At 41.1% G+C, this 21,457-nt stretch overlaps 1 protein-coding gene across 1 annotated transcript; it reads left to right on the top strand.

The window, feature by feature from the left end:
* The first annotated feature begins 14,232 nt into the window (after positions 1-14,232).
* Positions 14,233-17,513, top strand: LOC143344900 (uncharacterized). The gene is made up of 2 exons (XM_076771488.1): positions 14,233-14,392; positions 14,434-17,513. The coding sequence occupies exons 1-2, from the start codon at positions 14,233-14,235 to the stop codon at positions 17,511-17,513; spliced, it is 3,240 nt and encodes a 1,079-aa protein (XP_076627603.1).
* The last annotated feature ends 3,944 nt before the right edge of the window (positions 17,514-21,457 follow it).

The raw sequence follows: 21,457 nt of genomic DNA, 5'->3' as shown, positions 1-21,457 counted from the left end.
ATCAAAAAGTTTCAAATCGTTCTAGAAAAATTATTTTCGGTTGTGGCGGTCGATTACAATCATTTTCGGTGAATAGACACATCCCCGAAATCTTACGTACTTTCGAGAAAAAAATTCTTTACCGAAAATATATTGTGTGATCGGAAATGTTTCTATAACTTTTTAACGAAGCCTCAATCAACAAATTAGTATCCTTGATTTTCGTCTTATTTTGTCCTTTAGATTCTACAATCCTAGTATATTGATCTAAATTATCACGTCTGTTTGAAAACAATTCGCAGCGATCGGTTGGATATTAAACGTTGCTAACGTTGCATTTTCTTCGCGAATCCGGGTATTAAGTTTCAACGACGTCTGAAACTCCTCGAAAGCCGCTGCTCGTTTCCAGACATAAATTTCGCTACAGAATGTATCTTCGGAAATTTTAAATTATGAACGAAAAGGCATCGTTCCATGGAAACTAAAAGGTAGCGTAAACACTTTCTAAGTTCTCCGACCTGATTTCAAGTCGCGACGCTTTACGTTAGCGTTTCTCAACCACAGAACGGGGAAGGGAGAGAATTTTAGCGTTTCCAGAGAGGATTGGGATCATTATTCGATAAAATGGAATGTCTCGTAGATCATGTACAATCTGTAAAATTCTAATTTCTTTTTAATTCAATCGTTAAATTACAAAATCAATATCGAACTCGAAAGTAGAACAAATTTTCGTGTATTTATACAGAGTGTTCGGCCAACCCTGGGAAGAATTTTACTGGGGGATTCTAGAGGCGAAAATAAGACGAAAACCAAGAATACCAATTTGTTGATGAAGGCTTTGTTAAACAGTTATTAACGTTTGAAGTTCTGATCGTACTGAATTTTTTTCTCGAAAATGCGCAAGATTTCGAGGTTATGTCTATTCACCAAAAATGGTTGTATTTGACCCCAGAACCTAGAAATAATTTTTTTAGAACGATTTGAAATTTTTTTTTTCGCCGAGAAATTTAGGCACCTAACCCCTGTCGATTTTCCTTAAAAATTCCTTTTTCATTTTTAGTAATTTTGTTTGTCGCCCTACAGAAAAGTTGTCTAATACTTTTTTGTAGGTACTCATGAGCTCTACTTCAGAAAAAAGTTTCACTGAAATATATTCGCTATTGTAGGAGTCATGGCTGTTTGAAAATTGGACCATTTTTGTGGGGTCAAGGACCAACTTTTCGAATATTTTTGCGATTTGTACATATTCTCCATCAAAATACGCGTAGTTTGCTTTTTTAAACACTAAAATCGTCCAATCCGTTCAGAAGTTATGACGTTTTAAAGATTCGCATGAAAATTCGGGCAAACATTTCTGGCCAGAAATTGTATTTTCGGTAAGGAATTTTTTTCTCGAAACTGAGTAGGATTTCGGGGGTATGTCTATTGACCAAAAATGCTTGCAATTGACCCCTGCAACTAAAAATAATTTTTCCAAGACGATTCGAAAACCTTTTTTTTCACCCAAAACTTTCAGCATTTACTTGAATTTTTTTCTCGAAAGTGGGTAGGATTTCGGAAGTATATGTATTCACCAAAAATGATTGTAATTGACCCCCGCAATCGAAAATAATTTTTCCAGAACGATTTGAAATTTTTGAATTTAATTGTTAATAACTTTTTATCGAAGCCTCCATCATCAAATTGGTATTCTTGATTTTCGTCTTATTTTGGCCTCTAGAATTCTCTATTAAAATTTTTCCCAGGGGTGGCCGAACACCCTGTATATGTGTGAATCAACGGTATATGTAGATTACAGGTTGACAATTTCAGGTTTCTCGTTAGTTGTTGACGTTATCACAATAAAAGAATTAATTTTATTCGTGCGATACAATAACATTATCTACTGCTAGAAAAGGAGAATTGGGCAAGAAAGGTTTGAGTACTACTGTTCCGTGCGATTGTGCGAGGAGTTTGATGAGACAACGTTGACTGTATCGACTTAACCAAGTTAGCTTTAAATAATAATTAGTCGCGCGGGAATGAGATCGTTAGGTTGCATCTTAATCGTATAACTGTGGGACCCACACCTGGGGAAATTCATTGTTCGAACGAATCCTAAACAACGTTTCGTCAAAGAGCTCGTAAACTCGTGTGTAGAAATAAAATTCCCATCGACAGACATCAATTTGCCGCGACGCGACGAGCGTTAGAACGCGTGCGAGACGTTGGACAAAAATACGGAAGTGGCGGAAACAAGGGGGGTGTGAAATATCCGCTGTTAGACGTGACGTTTCTCCTCTACGTCCGTTTACGAGTTTCTCTGATGCGTTGCACCTGAACCACCCACGCGCCTCTGTATCCCTGTCGCGCGCGATCCGCTACTGCTCGCCTTTGGAATCTCCTACGCGAAGCGATATACATGTACACGTTCGCGCCGGTATATTCGTCATAAAAATGTATATTTATGTATATTTCCAACGACTTGCATCGCGGAATATATATTGTTGCGACACTGGACCCGCGGGGTGGTTCGCAATCGCGTTTCTACGCAGGGGTGGTTCGCGATACGCGGGCAACGTCGAGCACATATTTTTTCTTGCGCCTCCTCTCTCCGCCTTACATCCACCCCACTCGTCGACGTGCTTCTGACGCCGGAAGCTCTTCACTGTAGGAGGCCAAGCTCTTATATAAAAAGTTGTCAAGAGACGGTATTTAGTCTGTCAACCGTTGTGAAGAATCGCTGTAAGCCTCGCGAAGGGACGAGACTTGAAGCTATTTTACGTAGCTGGTTTTTTACCCGGAAAACTTGCTTGCTGATCGATATTACCCGTTGACGCTCTTTCTACCTGCCTCTCCCTTCCTTTTCCGTACTTCGACATGATTTATGCCGATCAAACAGTTTCACCTTTGGACTTGCTATGGAGCAGATCTCATCGTTCGTTTAAATCGATAGTACCCTGTTATCGACGTTGTTTGGCAAAAAACAGATTTTGTTTAAATGGATAATTAATTTAAATATTATCAGGCGTGTATGTTAAAGAGTGAGGTACAATCATTTCAAATTCACTGTGTTAAGTTTGAATCAAATTCGGTCATGAAGAATTTTGTAACGTTTATTAATAATAGATAATCGGCTGTTAATCATTACGACAGATACAAAATTGAATTAAGACAGGATTACTTTCGAACGAATACGTACGCAACGAATTTAAAACTTCACGACTTTTCCTATAGTACACGTACAATGAATTTTTCAATATTCACTTCTATTCTTATTGTTTGTTTTCTAAGAAAAACATGTAGTTTGTAAATTTTCTGTATGAAACTAAAGTACTAAGTATGCACATTTAAAGTAAAAGTATTGAGTATTTTTGCTATGCTTTAAGAAAAAATATGTGACATGAAACAGAAATATATCTTAGGAATAAACTTTAAAACACAGCTTTCTATACATGTAATGCAAAACTTAGGGAAAGAGAAACTGGTCGTTTGATCTTGGTAGGAATGGGTGTACGTGAAGCGTTGGTAGGTTTAGTGTTAACGAGAATGGACTCGGAACGAAATATCAGCGAAAAGATTAATGTGCATTTTTTATTCACGGACCGGAAATTAGACAAGTTCGCGCAACGTTGCAAACATTATTCACGACAGGAACGTTTCCCCGTTGCGAACGATCGACGCTCCCGCCGTTGGGAAACTCATCGCCTGAAATCGTTATCGCGAGATCGGTAAAGTACACTCGATTCTGCGGGAGAGTCTTGAAATTCAATCGTTAAGTTCGGGAATCCCCTCTAAGAGGTAGGTAAAATCTTTCGTGTACCTTCGTCTCGATTGGGCGAGATTATCCAAGCGCAATGAGCATCCCCGCGTAATTCCGTGATGCGCTGGAGCAAATTAAAATCTTCCGGAAGCGGTTTCAAAGAAAAGAACTTCGCCGCGATAACGCCGTTTCCTCTGCCTTTCCCTTTCCTCGGCGACGAATAGCTTTGCATTTTTGTGGTCGGACTAATAAGAACAGCGGCACGTCTTCGACGTACCAGCGAAAGGCTGCCGGAACTTCGGGTTTGCTCATGCAAATCCCCGAGTCCGTCACGATCGCGCGACAAATTTTAATTCAACGTCTGGTAGGATTGGTGCCGACGTAAAAGTTCGCCCGCGACTCTGAGACTCGCTCTTTCGCAGCACTGCCGCGAAGGGAAGTCAAGTAGGCGCGTAAAACCACTCAAAATGGTAATAAGAAAGTTCACGGATTAATCCCGACGTTTGTGTCCCTCCGATTTTCCTACTTATTTGCGACACACAAGGGACTTATCGTCGAACGTCTATGACTGTTTTCGGCTTACATTATAAACGCGACATTTACAATCGGTCGCAAAGATGTTAAAACACCGATAGAATCTTGTCTTCTAGACCCCATAAATATACTAGAGTATTCTGGAATCATGATTTCGTTACAACATGAAATTGCAAGTCATCCTGCATCACGATTTTATATAAGTGGACTTTGGAACGTAATAACGTTCCATCTCTCCTTTAGAAAGGTTGAAATTTGAAAATTGTAGAATGAAATCCGTAACGATTCAAGGCAAATTGGAAAGATGATTTATATAGAGATATTTACACGTAGGCAGAAGTACTCTGTAAGGATTACATCGAGAATCGTTGGAAAGCACATAAATTTGAAGGGAAGAAAAACATCGAATCTAAAGGTCGTTAAACCGAAGATCTTGAATCGTTACGCGTCTCGCGGGTATTTTTTACACGTTCGTCGATGATTCTGGGATAGAACCGCGTAGAAGAAATCTAGCAGAGTAAAAGGTATAACAATGAGACACCGGGGTGTGCTTGGATCGAGTGCAAGGTAGGTCGTCGTTCCTCGAGGTTAACTCGTTGTATTCTCGCCGACAGTGGCGGAAGTTTCGACGCGGATCTTGTTGTACGTTCGTATACGGGGATGAAAAGAAACAGTCACGTTAGAGTCATTTGTATCCTCGCCATATATTCGTATAAATATTGCAGTCTGGAAATACGTGAGCGACCACGCCTACAGGACGGCGAGCCAAATTGTGTATTAATATTAAATTCCCATGAAACTCTGCGGTAGCGTGGATATGCTATCGCGTCCAATAACGTGGTTGTGATACAGAACACTTTAAGACGTTCCAATACATGGAATATTTTTGCATTATTGTTCGTTCGTGAAATTTTTTAGAGTATCGAGCTGAATTTTTTAAACACGTAATTAGGCTTCGATTAAAACTAGGTTAATCTACTCTGAATTTTGGTAATTTCACAGTTACAAAAGTTAGTAATATAGTAAGTCATACTTTGAAAATATTATACAGTAGTTTACTCGACAGCTAATAAATAATGCGTTAAAAAAGTTCGTATCGATTTTCAATCACCGATACGGAGAAGTATCGAGCCAGTGCGTGTACGTAAACGAGTCGCATGATTAAATATTTAGTTCATCAGGACATATTCATGAGAGGAAAAATGTCATGTAGAAGTATCCGCGCGAGCAGAATCGCAAAATATTGCGATGGGATTTTAATGGAGATATACGTCACTTCTGTAACCACTTCTACCCTGCGCGTTTGTCAAGGCTCCGCGTAATCATTCCGTGCTTTTAACTCCGCATCCAGTCGAAAGACTCAATGTATCGTGACTAAATCGTGGTAAACCGCGCGTAAATCTCGTATTACTATCGATCTCACAGTGCAATAAACTCTGCGGAGAAACGCGCATTTTTAACAACAGGTACCGATCAACAATGACACAGTTTTGCGCGACTCGTCGATTAGACAGTTGGGAAACTTGGAATTCCATAATTTCAAGTATACACGCATGCTTTTAAATTACGAAATATAGGAGAAGAGTCACGAGTTTCGCAAACCCTTCATTAGCTTACGAAAATAGTTTTCTCGAATCATCCATTATTAGATTATTTTTCAATTATGTACAGTAATCTTAGTTTTCAATAAATCTGTGACGCAGAATCGTTTATTAGCCTGATTTTAGTTTCTTCATAAAACAGGACGAAGGATTTTTACATTTAATAATCATATTAAACGGTACTCGTCGATCGTTACGTATGAAAATTCTTTCTAGTTTTGGTCGGTTGGATTTCAACTGTACCCGGCGGCGAAGTTGAAAATACGATTCTTTTTTGCGCGTTTCTGACCAAGTCGGAGCGACGGACGAGTCTAAAAACATTTCGAATCGACGGGAATTCAGTTGGCCGTTCCCGGCGGGGCAATCCAGACGCGGAGAGAATAGAAATCGAGTGGAAATTACGGTAGCTTTTAAAATGACGCGTTTTCGCATAAATAATTCATCGGGCGGAACTAGGAATCCGCGAGCGCGGAACTGCAATCGCGCATTGGCGTAGGAGGTTCGCGCAGAGCCAGGAAAATCCTTCAGGCAAAGTTCGAAATTTGTACGCACAATTATGTAAATGCAACGGCATTCTCTGGGCGGGCCAGGGTTCGCGCGACACACGCTCTGGAACGCTCTGTTCTCCTCGACCAGAGAACGCTCGATTGCGTGTAATCTTGACAAATCGAGCAGTCCGCCACGAGGAACGCGAGCCGAAGAAATATACCGCGGCAAAGCGTGTACAGCGCGAAACGGGCGAACGCTAAGGCCGGTAAAGACCCGATAAAGTCTCGAAAAGTTCGCGAGACTTGGAGCGAAGTTTGGGGAAACCTGGTGCTCCGGTATTAGCATAAAAGGGATTCGACTTAATTAGAGCTGCTTTCCGATCGAAGCGGCACGGTGCAGCTCGCTTTCTTACTTCTCGATGCCGCGTCGCGACTAGTTCGTCGCTCGCCAGTTTCCACGGCCTTTCCTTCCCGGAATTCGATCCGGTAAAAACGACCCATAGCCGATTAAACGTTAATTACTTGGAAATTTTCGTTCTATTTAATTAATCGGAACGTCTTTCCCGGGGGGCGAAGCGATGTTAAGTCGGAAGTAATTTCATCGTCCGTTTCAGTTACGTTATCGCGAAAATTTATTTTTACTTATTCGTTTCATTTTGGACGGAAAGAGAGCAACCGTCACGGTTGTATATCTTCAACGTTTTCGCGGCGGACTTGGAGATGAGACTCGGCGAAGAGGGATCGTGGGTGTTGTTAGGAGATCAGAAGATATACGACCTCTGGCATGCGCGGATAGTACAGTAATGAAAAGGATGATAGAGATGCCCGAGGAATATTTGCAGCCGAATACAGAAAAATTGTAGATCGCGAGGTTTAAGGATGGAGAACGAAGTGCTAGTTTAGGTATTTTGGGTAACGAGAGATGTACGAGGGATTGGAAAAAGTGGTTTTCGGGATGATTGGCAGAAGGGGATGGAATTATATCAAAGCCTAGAGGAGAGTGTGGCATAGTGCGGAGCGTAAGCACGGGGATGGAAAGAAAAAATAGAACGAACGTATGCAGAAAAGGTATGTGAGATGGATATTGGATTTGGATGGGAGAGACGAAACAAAAATGGAAAGTCGAGAACGAACGCGGGAAAGGGAGAGACGATAATGGCGGAGAGGAAGCGAGATGGGAACCGAAAGGATGGGAAAAAGCAGAAAGGAGAAAATTTTATGAAATGAGAAGGATTGCATTGGGATAGTGACAGCAAGGATTTATGGGAATGGACGGAAAGCTAGGAATGGGGAGGGATAAAGGTGATGGAGCAGCACCGAGAGGGAAGGATAAGGAAAGTTAGGTACAGTCAAATGTACAGGGAGATCGCAAGGGGTGCTCAGGTACCTGAAAAGAAAACTGAAGAAGGGGAATATGAGTACTGTAACATGATTTAAAATTGGAAACGGAACGAGGAAAGACGTTGGTTGCAGGAAGGCAAGAAAAAGTGGTATGTGGATGGGATGAAAACATGGAACCTTGTCATGGAGTGGTGTAGAAGGATGGGATAACGTTAAAGAGATTTTATGTGGGAAAGGGGCATAAGGTGGATGAAGGAGTTGGTAGAAAAAAGGTACGAGAGAGAAGGTGATGAGAAAAGATAAAAAGAGAGGAGTTTGGGAAGATAAAGACCCAGACCTTATCAGCATCCCTCAAACAATAGATGCAAGAAAGGAGAAAAACGTGATGATGATTCATAATCCGGAATAAGTTGATAATTGCTACACGAATTTAGTTCAAGAGCGTGTCTAATATGTCCTGGGAAAAAATAGTTTGAAATAAATTCGAGAGATACAAAGTAACAAAATAAATAACCGTCTTTCGCAACTTTGCCAACGAGGCAATGGAAATGAAAACTAAATGTCTGTTGCGTGTTCAGCCAGCCAGAAAACTCGATGAAAGTAATCAAACCTAGCGTGTATGGGAACAGTCGTCAACGCGTACAGAAGCACGACGTTTTATCGCAATACCAGCGTGTCTGCTATCCTTGTTCCACGTCCCTCCATATTTAACTGCGACGTACTCGCGAAAGTTTAAGTTTACACTGCGTTCGACATAAATATTTCTCAATCGGAGATTATTCTCAGGGTCAACGCGGTCAGACGAAGCGCGAACGCGATTCGTTGCAAAATGCTCCGATGTAATAAAGTCACGATGCGGTCGGTGATTTATTTGCGCGTGCTCTCGCGAACGCAAAGTTCAGGACGATGCAGTTTTATTCCACGGTTCCTGGCCGCTGTAAATATTTAATGACAAGGCCGATGGGATTTGTCGATCAACGTAAAACCCTCCCTCGGTCGTCCAGCTTCCGAACAGCCATAGGGCAGGGTTCTCCTTTTTCGGGTATCTCACAGAGGAAAGGACCGAAAGCAACCGTAGGGTGGAAGAGCTCCTAGCAATTTATTTTCGACCAAATGGAGAGAGGTTCGACTCTTGAGTCGTCACCATCGTCGATGCCTTTTTCGAGGTTAAGAACGGAAGAACGAGTTTATATCTTGCCGGGGAAAGTCACCGCGATTCTGGCTCCTTTTGATATCCTGGCCCCGCCTCGGTTGCTTTTGCCGCAGAATTTATTGGCGTTTTGATGAAAGCGCTCTTCGAATTATTTGTACTCTTTAACTTCTCGACGGACGACCCGATGGTACATTTCAGAAATGTTGAAGTTGTCGCTGGAAGCGTTTTCCCTTGTACGAAAATGCAGTAAAGCTGTATCGTTTGCTCGAAAGCATTTAATCCAAATATCTGTAACGTACTTGTACAACAATTTCGCGTTTATACAACGATTTAAATAGTAATAATGTAAATTTAATTCAAAGATATGAGAATGTATTAGCTCCGTTGTATCAAGTATATCATAGCTAGAAACACTATCGAGCAATAACCATCCTAAATTCGTGTTTAAATTTTTGCTGGCGATGCGCACCGTACGGGGTCGTAAGTAGTTTTCTCTGTAAGTCGACAGCCACCGTACGAAACAATTTAGTGACATCATTGCTTTTATCAGATATACTTCGTTTCTCGATTCTGGAATTTAACGCAAACGGAAAGATGCAACACTTATAAATTTTGGCGTTTAACAACGTATTTTAAGAAGAACGGAATCGATTTCACGGACCCAGGCGATGCCTATCGCGGCAGACGGATAAAATTTTCAAATCGAACACAAATTTGTTCGCCGGGGGGAACATTAATATCGTTCAGTCGCAAAGAAAGTAGCGCGTTAAAAATTAAAGCCCCCAAAGCAGAACATTTATTTGTGTCTTCGACGAACGTTACTCAATCGGAATGGTCGGAACGAGCCAGAGAATGGTGCACTTTCTAAAGGAGCAACGTGTGCAGTAGATCACGTGCGCGGGCAAGAATGTATTCCTGGCCGGCACTCGCGACTTGCAATTGCAGTCGTCACTTCCTTTTGCACCTGTACCTTATACTTTCGCAGACACAGGTTCGAACGAATGGCACGCACGTGCACGCGTTTGCAAATTCTGGGCAACGAGGTTTGCGAGTAGTTGCACGTGAACGTCTTGTAAAATGAGAGTCAAGCGTCAACACATGCTACTCCGGGCATTTTTTCAAACTACCTCGCATGCATTTCGAATAGTTTGCCAGAGCGAAACGGGTCCACCTCGCACCGTCAAACTTTCGAGGAATTCAATTTTCGTTCGCCAGTGTCTTTTTTGTATATCTTTCGTAAAATCGAATCGCTAGATATCTACACCTTCGCTGTCAGAGAAAGAATTCGCTGAAAAGCGTTTCCATCAACTCTCTATTCTCCGAATTTTATTTCATCTTTCACAAAAACATCATATTTCCTCGTTGAGATTTATATAGATTGTATTCGTTCAGTTTCCAAATGGGCACATTACGCAACAGGACGTTAATCATGCACCATTAACAGCGATTAAGTTTCTCTGTCATTTATTATAAACTTAAAGTCCTCGTAATTTTTAGAAGGAATAATCAGGGAGTATGTTTTTCGCTGATTTTTATGAAGTATATTTTTATTAGAAAGAACTTTTTTTTATATCCGACGAAGGCACTTTACGAAGCAATCACAGCATCGTTGTTATTTAAATAACGACTAAGTTGACATTTTATCGATCATCCTTAACGAGCGGAGGCGGAGGAAATGTGAAAGTAAATTGTTACGCAATTCTGATCTTGCTTTCGTTTTATAATTTCAATACACGAGAATTTAGAAGACTAGCAAATCAAGTAGATTATAGATACGATCTATAACATTTTTGTTGCAACGAAACAAAATATTTGATTGGTACTTGCATTGAATCGCTACCTGGATCGCATGGTGTTGATGGTAACCGTTCTCGAAGGTCCTAAAATAAAGAAATGGCCCTGTTGCTTCGCACTTCCATCGCGATACGCCACGGTTTCGATATGTCTGCTGCCTCTGCAGTTCGATGAACCGGAAGTTGTTGACATGGAGATACCATCGTTGCGCGAATGGTAATTTTCCTTGGGGCACCATATTCTCGGTTTGCTGGTCTCTGGTATATTTTTTATCATTTTGCCGTCAGCGTCGAGAGTATTCCGTACTGCGAACAGAGACACACTATGGCAACAAAGCGTAAGACACAAGAGATTGAAACACCCGATCACTTGCACTTTAATTTCCGCGAACGACGGTGCAGAGGTACACGGCGCCCGTCGAATACGTTTTGTTTCGAAGCGTGGAACGGCTCGACTGACAATGAGTTCACCTTTCGTACAGATCCCGGCTAAATAACACCGCGGTCTAACAAACGCCGCGATTACGTTACCGCTGGGAGGGTCTGTCGGGCGCAGGTTAATGATTTTGTTACGCTGAGCTGAGCGCAAATGAACGTACGTACGGTCCCTATGGCATTATTGGCGCTCGATCCACCTTAAAAACAGGTTTGAAAAGACCGGCCATGCAGGAGAGAGACACTTGTCGAGGAAACACACGTTACGTAAACCTTTGTGGCGCGCTAGCCTCAACGACTCTTTGGAAAAGGAAATCTGTTGAGCCCCAACACAGGTAGCGGCAGAAGGGTCGGAGCAGCCGAATATTTTTAGGCTCGACAATTACCACTCTTCGCGACCAGAACGTTTCATAAAACTTGACCTTACCTACAGCTGCACATCACGTGCAAATCACCGCAATAAAACCATTACCTGCTAGCCCTAACTGAACAACATTTCCCAAAAATGTTTAAACATCCAAGCTCCACCTCAAGACCATTTTAGATCCACCCTCACAATATAACCGACCAATTCAAAATCATAGAGTTTACCTTTCCCCAAAATGACATCAGCCAATCAGAACTTTAACCTCCTCGACAACCTAGCAAACACGGTCGAGCATATCAGAACTCAACCAGAGGTCAAAGAAAACACATCAAAGGTTCACTTACTACTTCATCAAACCACTTGTACAGATATTATTGTGTATTAAAGTTTAAATAGTGTTACCAAAAAACCTCTTGTAAAAACTCATTGCAAAATCAACCATTATACACACAAATCTTTGCGCATTAAGTTGCACGAAGAAGAGCGAGCGCAAACGATCCGTTAAACCGGACAGATCGTCATCCTGCGTCGCATCATAAAATTGGTCCTTCGAGCCGGATCCAGTGCTTTGGAAGGAATTGAGTCCGGAGAACTCATCACGAGAAGCAACAGCACCAAAGTCAGTGGCATCAGGAGTGTCACCTTTGGATCAAAAACCACGAGCCGTCATCCAGCGCGTCCAGTCTTCGTCGTCGAAGTCTGTGGCATCAGGAGTGTCACCTTCGGGGAAAGACAGCCGCGCATCTTGGGTCCAGCACGGTCAGCCACGCTAACGGAGTCGGTCACTCAGACAGAGTGACATCCAGCATCCAATCTAAGCAGCATCTTGAGTGAGTCCATCAAACACCAGGTTGCAGACGTCGCATCGAAACGTAAGTCCACACCCTTGTTTTTGAGTCATCGTTAGAACATATTTCTTAATCCTAGTCCGAATCCAATCAAATTCACACAAAATGGCTCCCAGTCATGAAGAGCGATTAAAAAATTTAAAATTGAGACGCGAGGCGTTTAAAATAGAACTCGAAACGTTTAAAGTATCAATTGATAACTTTATTGAAGGAACCTCAGTAACGACTATCCGTGTTCAATTAGATGATATAGAGTCAGAATTCGCAGCTTTCAACAAATCGCAATCCGAATTAGATAGTTTAGAGGAGGGTCAGCTAATGCGTGAACGCGTCAGTATAAAAGCAGCGTTTATACAATGTAAAGCACAAGCGTTAGATATAATTGCAACAGCAACGACATTACGGTCAGGGAATAATTCACGAGACGCGCAACATACGCCCCACTCGCAGGTAGAATCAACGGAAAGTGAAATTACATTACCTAAAATCAATCTGCCAACCTTTTCGGGCGCGTACGAAGATTGGCCAGGGTTTGCCGACCAATTTCGCTCGACGGTGCATGATAACGTACGCATAGATAATTGCAAAAAATTAATGTACCTTCGGTCCTGTCTAAAATATGAAGCTGCTAAAGCAATCGAGTCACTCGGTAACTCAGCAATTAATTATACGGTTGCTTGGGAAATATTAGAACGACGGTATAATCAGCCTGCAATAATCGTAGCCAACCACTTGAAGATATTGTTTGATATGCCGCAAATCAATCGTCAAACACACCAAGATCTTCGATCATTCTTAAATAAGATTGAAACGCACTATCGCGCCTTACAAGCTCTAAATCAACCAACTACAGATACTCTGCTTTTACATCTATTCACAACAAAGATAGATCGCGAAACCGCGTTAAAATGGAAGGAACATACACAAAACACAGATTTCCCAACCGTAGAAGAATTATTTAAATTCCTACATGACCGGTGTAAGATACTTGAACCCGCAGGCTCTAATTGTAATAATAATTCGAAAAACATAGCTCCGCAAATCACTAATCGTTACCGAAATTACCCACCAACAAATAGTAGAATGCCCACGCGCGATCTGCGCTCAAATACAACACAAGCATTTGTTATTCAGTCTCGTATGCTTTGCAATTTTTGCATGGGACCTCATTTTTCGCAAAATTGTGAGAAATTCACTTCGCTATCGGTATTAGAAAGAACTAGGCTCGTAAACGAAAAAAGACTATGCTTCAATTGCTTACGGCGAAACCATGGCACGAGCGAATGCCAAGCGTCTACCTGCAAGCGATGTCATAAACGACACCATTCCTTACTCCATACCGAGGCAGGCAACTCTTCACAGCCAATTCAGACTAATGTAAATTGTCTTTCGACCGGTACAATACCAAACATCATGTTATCCACAGCAATTATCCACGTACTTGACAATACCGGGAAATCGCATTCTTGCCGCGTACTATTAGATTCATGTTCCCAAGCTCATTTGCTGAGCGAACGATTTTGCAAGCAGTTAGGGTTAAAAACGCGAACAATATCGATTCCCCTTTCCGGTACCAATCAAATGAACTCAAACATCAACAAAATGACAACTGCGCACATCAAATCACGGTATAACAGTTATTCCACGACGCTTACATTTCTAATCGCGAAACAAATATCACATCCAATTCCATCTGAATCCATGGAGAGCAGCAAATTTAACATTCCAACCGGTATCCAACTAGCAGATCCATATTTCTACCAAACACAGGAAATAGATGGACTCTTAGGGGCCCAAGTATTTTGGGATCTCCTATACGGGAATAAAATCGCATTAGATCAAAAATTAATCACATTATATGAAACCGGGTTAGGGTGGATAGTAACAGGGGAAGTTAAAAATAGAACTCAATCGCATAAGGTAGTTTGCAATCTTACGCTGAAATCATTACATGACGATATGCAACGGTTTTGGAATCTTGAAGAGTGCCCTGCCTCAAAAATTCTTTCTCCAGAAGAACGAGCTTGCGAAGATCATTATACAACACACACAACTCGAGGTCCATCTGGACGATACATTGTCTCACTTCCCTTTAAACATACAGAACTCAGGTTAGGCGACACATATAACGTAGCATATACAAGATTTTTAGCATTAGAACGGTCCTTAGATAAACACGCTGATCGAAAGGCACAATACCGCGACTTTCTGAACGAGTACGAAAAACTCGGGCATATGACCGAAATTCAAGACGAGCGCATTGGCGGTTGTTACCTCCCTCACCATCCAGTCGTCAAAACGGACAGCATCACGACTAAGATACGAGTCGTATTTGATGCGTCAGCGCGTTCATCGTCAGGCACCTCATTGAACGACATTCTTATGGTCGGTCCAACAATACAAGATGATTTGTTTGCCATCATCATGCGATTTAGACTCCACAAGTATGTGTTGACCGCGGATATCACAAAAATGTATCGTCAAATAGACTTGAACATTAACGATCGAAGATACCACAAAATATTGTGGCGCGAAAGCATAAACGAGCCAATTAAAACTTATCAGCTTAATACAGTCACGTACGGTACCGCGTCTGCACCGTATCTAGCAATTCGTACATTACAACAACTAGCGCATGACGAAGGTCACAGTTTCCCGTTAGCGGCACGCAGTTTTCGTAAAGATTTCTATGTCGACGACGTGTTAACTGGCGCGGAGACAATAGACCAAGCCATAAAACTTCGGGACGAACTCATCAAATTATCCGCGAAAGGATGCTTCGAACTTCGACAATGGGTGTCCAACGAGCCTAAACTAATCGAGTCGTTAAGGAAACTAGACAATACCGAACATATAGCTCTAGACACGGTAGAAGCAAAAAAAACTTTAGGTCTATATTGGAATGCCAATAAGGATACGTTAGGTTATTCGTTAAAGCAGGCACCAGCAAGGCAAAAAATAACAAAACGCACGATTCTCGCGAGGGTCGCACAGTTATTCGACCCGCTTGGTTTACTGGGTCCAATAATTGTGCAGGCAAAACTAATTATGCAGGATCTATGGAAATGTCAGGTAGACTGGGACGAAGACGTACCGATCGGTATTCGCACCGCTTGGACGACCTTCCACTCGCAGTTACAAAATATACGCCAAATTCAGATCCCTCGACGCGTTATTGCAGACAATACCAAAAACATACAATTACACGGCTTCTGTGATGCAAGTGAACGAGCTTACGGAGCCTGTATATACATTAGAAGTACAGATTCGTCACATCAGCATATTTCTCAGCTATTATGTTCAAAATCGCGTGTAGCTCCTTTAAAAACGCAATCATTGCCAAGATTAGAATTGTGTGCTGCGGTATTGTTAATTAAATTGTACAATATGGTTGTAAAAATACTACAAATCGAGTTTCAAACCACCACATTTTGGTCAGATTCAACCATAGTCCTTCATTGGATCAATACCACACCACACACACTTAAACCTTTCGTTGCCAATCGTGTAAACCAAATTCAGAAAGACAGTAGGTACAACCAATGGCGCCACGTACCATCAGAATGCAACGCAGCAGATGTATTGTCACGTGGATTAAATCCAACTGACATAATAAACCACCCCACTTGGTATCGCGGACCACAGTGGTTATCTCAGTCAGAGGACACGTGGCCGTATCTTGAGATACAGCCAATAGAAATTCCCGAAAAACGAAAGGTGATAGTTCTAAAGACAACAACGCATACAGATTTTCCGTTACTCGAGAAGTACTCATCGTTTACTACACTCAAACGCGTCATAGCATATTGCTTAAGGTTCATAAATAACACACAAAAACAGGAAAAACACGCGGGTCACCTCACCACTAACGAATTAACACAAGCTACGGTTAAAATAATTGCACTGGTTCAGGAAATTGCGTTCCCCCGCGAGAGGCAGGAAATTATGAAATCACCAACTCACACTCAGAAAAACAAATTAACAGCACTTGATCCTTTTATTGATACCAATGGAATCCTTAGAGTTGGTGGAAGATTAAAACATTCAATAATCCCACACGAATCGAAGCATCCAGCTATTTTACCACACCATCATCACATCACGAATTTAATTATACGCGAAGCACACATTAAACATGGGCATAGCGGAATGCAGGGTACTCTCAACGCGGTAAGACAAGCGTTTTGGCCAATTAACGGGAGGGTCGTAGTAAAATCAATCATCAAGAAATGTATAACGTGTCAGAGAATGGAACCTGCAATTCCACGTTACCCGATGGGACAACTGCCAGGTAACAGAGTAAGGTTCATTCGACCATTCTTAGTGGCTGGTGTCGATTATTGTGGGCCACTGTACATCAAAGAAAAGAAACACCGGAATACAAAAAAATTAAAAACGTACGTGGCAATTTTCGTTTGCTTTAGCACAAAGGCAGTTCACATAGAGCTCGTAAGCGACTTGACATCGGACGCTTTTCTTGCAGCCCTAAAAAGATTCTTTGCACGACGGGGAAAATGTACCGATATATATAGTGACAACGCAACTACATTTACCGGAGCGGATCGCGAATTAAAAGCAATCCACAAAACCTTGAACGTCGAAACGAATAATAATATCCACAAATATTTAGCAAATAATGGCATTAACTGGCATTTTATTCCTCCTCGAGCTCCTCATTTCGGCGGTTTATGGGAAGCTGCAGTAAAATCATGTAAACGCCATCTCATTCGCATCATAGGCAATAATTTATTTACGTTTGAGGAACTATCAACTTGTCTAATCGAAATAGAAGCCATCTTAAATTCAAGACCTTTAACTCCACTATCTTCCGACCCAAATGATTTAACTCCTTTAACACCTGGCCATTTTCTAATTGGTGACTCAATAACAAGCACCCCGGTGTGCGACCTTACCAGTCTGAAGGCAGGACGATTATCGTCCTGGCAACAGGTACAACAAATTCGACAACATTTTTGGAAACGATGGTACAAGGAGTACCTCAATGAACTCACCGTTCGAAAAAAATGGCACCATGCAACCACGAGCATCGTCAAGGAAGGCATGTTGGTGATGCTAAAGGACGACAATACACCTCCCCTCCACTGGCCCATGGGACGTATCATAGCCATACATCCAGGAGAAGATGGGATCATTCGCGTAGTTACAGTAAAAACTACTCATGGAGAGTACAAGCGTAGCGTAAAAGGCATCGCCCCATTGCCGATAGATTAACCGGAGACATTAGAAGCTTAGAAATTATAACATTAAAAATTTAGATATAAGGTTATCAGTATAATAAGACGCTCAAAACACACAACAAACACGACAAACACATATCACACATCATTTGCATCTCGTCGATCACCTATCTTATTATTGAACTAAATAGTTCAAGGGGGGCGGCATGTTGAGCCCCAACACAAGTAGCGGCAGAAGGGTCGGAGCAGCCGAATATTTTTAGGCTCGACAATTACCACTCTTCGCGACCAGAACGTTTCATAAAACTTGACCTTACCTACAGCTGCACATCACGTGCAAATCACCGCAATAAAACCATTACCTGCTAGCCCTAACTGAACAACATTTCCCAAAAATGTTTAAACATCCAAGCTCCACCTCAAGACCATTTTAGATCCACCCTCACAATATAACCGACCAATTCAAAATCATAGAGTTTACCTTTCCCCAAAATGACATCAGCCAATCAGAACTTTAACCTCCTCGACAACCTAGCAAACACGGTCGAGCATATCAGAACTCAACCAGAGGTCAAAGAAAACACATCAAAGGTTCACTTACTACTTCATCAAACCACTTGTACAGATATTATTGTGTATTAAAGTTTAAATAGTGTTACCAAAAAACCTCTTGTAAAAACTCATTGCAAAATCAACCATTATACACACAAATCTTTGCGCATTAAGTTGCACGAAGAAGAGCGAGCGCAAACGATCCGTTAAACCGGACAGATCGTCATCCTGCGTCGCAACAAAATCCTTGGCTCGAGGACAGCCTTCCCCGCGAGCACTGCTCGTCAGTGAAAGGAAACAACCATTTACCCACAGACTGTGGAAACACGTGTGTGCGCGAGCAAAGTACGTTTTGCCTCGGTTTTTCGCCACTTGGGAAAATCCTCTGTGTGTTTGTTGTCCGAGAGTCATGCAAGCGAGACGAGGGTAGTTGTTCACCGCTGCGAGAGAATTATGAAATTTACTCGTTGAACCTTGCGGTGTTTATCGTTGCTCGTCGAACCTTGTGGTATTTATCGTTGCTCGTCGAAAAGTACAGGATGCCGCGCTAAAAACAAGTCGCCTGGGTAACTTGTTTTGCTTTGAAGATGAAAGAAAACGTTTCACGCAGGATTAAGTTCAAAAGGCGCTACGTGGCGCCATTTTTCCCGTTATAAGCGCTAAGGTCGTTTACTTTTCTTTCGTAGAGGGGCACACTTTATTTATTGCCCTTTTTAATACGGCTTCGATATTATATATTTTGAGAAAACTATAAACGATTCTTAATATTATTGAAACTATTATATCACGGTTTGGATATAGTTCAAATTATAATAAACAACCGGTGTTGTTTATCGTTACACGTTACACGATATGATACAAGAATATGTCATAAAGCCAATTACGAAACTACAAAAACCGATGCAATGATGTACTTTCGAAGCAATTCAAGGTTAAGGGTTAATTACAAGGACGAATATTTTATCGACGCGTGGAGTATTAAATTTTCCAACTCGGTGCTTGTAAGCTACAATGAATTTGAATTTCCGTAGAAAAATTCTGTCTCTCCGGCGTTATCTAGCCTCCCGCGAATTTCATATTTCGTAATCCCCGTTTCGGGGATGAAAGAAATACAGGGGTGGCGTGCCAGCTATAGATTCGCGCAGGTATGCAGAGGTAACGCCGTCGGATCTCGCGCGCGTCGAGGAGAATTGCAAATTCTCGAAATGCACGAGAGATTGGGGGTGGCGAGACTTTTGAAAGTATAACCAAACGCGCGGAGGCAACCAATCGAACTGCTCTGTGTGCTCGCCAGCGATCGCCGATGCTTCGACGTATAAAGGCTGACACAACGACGTTAGTTTGCGAATTGAAGCTAGCAAAGTACCCGATAGACCGACGAAAGGGAAGAACGTAGATATACTACTTTACTTTGTTATATTCCTGGAATATCAAAAATATTTATTCGTTCTTTGCTCGCGATTTCGAACGGTACCTGTGATCAAATTCCGTTGTTCAAAGTGGCTGAAAGGTGCAACTTTCTATAAATAATATGTTGTATTTTTAATACTGGCGCTATATTTAATTTGTGTTATGTTCGTACTTTAAAGAATAGATTGTTCTGTTTCGTAATTATTCGAACTCGCCTATTATTACTATTTTTATTTATAACTTCATTCGAAGTGCTCGAATAATTGATACTTTTATTTGAAAACTTCTTTCTATCTCTTACAATTCTCGAGTGATAAATATTTTATGATAGAAAATATGAATTTGCTTACTAGGAATTTGCTTTACTCGGTACGTATTACTCATATTAGTAGCTTATACGAGACAACAGGATACTATCTCGTCACATCAAAACGGTAGTACACCAACTAAATAACGATAAACCGTACTTCCAATAAACGTGTGGTTGTGGTCGTTGACAAGATTTAATAACACTAACAGATCCGTCGGCATCGGTCAATTATTTAATAGTAAATAATTTAGTAATTGGATTTAGTGATATTATACGATACGTGTACGTGTATTTAATTTTCATCACGATCCAAATTGTAATTCGTAATTAATATAGCACGATGGAATAATGAATTGCCGTAAAAAATATTACAAAGTAAATACGAAAAACAAACAACGAAGACAAACTGCAACGTTATCATTTGTATCCTTAATGGAAGCGTAATTCTCATTTGGAATACAAGTACATATTATTACGTCCATTTTCTCGTACGCATTTGTTTCCCTGGACAGTAGCGGGAATTTCGCTTTGTATCTCTTGACTTTTACATCCATCATCGCATATTTCTTCCAGCATATGGCTGTAGCTTGGCCCCACCCCCGGAAACATGTACGAACGAAAATTAAATTATGACATTTAACTTTCATACCGGCGTTCCGGTAAGAGGAGCATTACTTTTTTAAATATTTCCGGATTTGTTCCCCGACTGGAATTTAAACGTGAATAATAGTACTTACTAAGTCCGTGATTTTTCAACAAGCATGAGGTGTTGTATAATTTATATTATAACCAGACAAGAAACTCATGGATAGTTTGTAATTAATAATACAATATATTTCATTGAAAAATCATTAGTTAGTAAATTGATGTCTATTCAAATATCTTCAATCAACTAAATCGAACTCAGCATGTTTTCAATAGCTTTTGGATTAATAGATTGATCGTTAATACGTATATTTTAAAAACCAAAAATGCTATTTTACGGTTCGATTCGTACAGAGCAAATTCACAAAGAACCTTCATAAATTCTTAAACTCCGATTTTGATGAAAAAGTTGCATGCCCATAAGTTTGAGGGTTGAAACTAATCTTCAAAGTTTTACCCAAAGGTTGCATGAAAATGGCTGCCACCTACTTCTCGATGGTTCCTTGGCAGTCAGGTGATTATAATTTTTAACTAGTTTAGGAAGAATGTTATTTCTCTTATATATAAAAATTTCTCCTGATGTATTTATCGTGGATTATTATAAAATTGATTGCACTTCGATAAAATAGGCATGGATTAAAATTCTAATAAATCCTCGATTTTTCATCGTTGTACATATTCCGATAGCTAAGTTAGAGATTCTTTCTCAGACATTTAATAATGTTCAAATACCATCAAAATCAGTGTTTACATTCAACACTAAACTGAGACATACAGACACAAGATGCAACGTATTAATATAATTGTTTACGCATACGGCTTAGTTACTAGACTCGCGTAGAAGCGCATTTCGTGTTGCGTCACCAATTACGAAACGTTCGTTCGCAAATGTTCAGTAGACGCTTCACTAACGCGCGAAACACAGAGGAAGCGTTTGTAAGGTTTATTTATGGAAACGTAATAAGCGGAAGCAACAGGGAGTCACGGTTTAAAAGAATAATATCGACGCGACTGGAATTCTCCGACAAATTACGGCCATCGTTCTTCGGTCCTTAGCAGTC

The sequence above is a fragment of the Colletes latitarsis genome, chromosome 1 (assembly GCF_051014445.1).
Source record: "Colletes latitarsis isolate SP2378_abdomen chromosome 1, iyColLati1, whole genome shotgun sequence".
NCBI classification, from domain to species: Eukaryota; Metazoa; Arthropoda; class Insecta; order Hymenoptera; family Colletidae; genus Colletes; species Colletes latitarsis.
Note: the sequence above shows the minus strand (reverse complement) of the source record. Positions and strands in the feature narration are given on the sequence as shown.

Coding starts and splice junctions, on each gene's coding strand:
- LOC143344900 (XM_076771488.1), top strand. CDS start 14,233: ATGACGATATGCAACGGTTTTGGAATCTTGAAGAGTGCCCTGCCTCAA. Junction 14,393..14,433: donor TTTAAACATACAGAACTCAG/GTTAGGCGACAC, acceptor CAAGATTTTTAG/CATTAGAACGGTCCTTAGAT.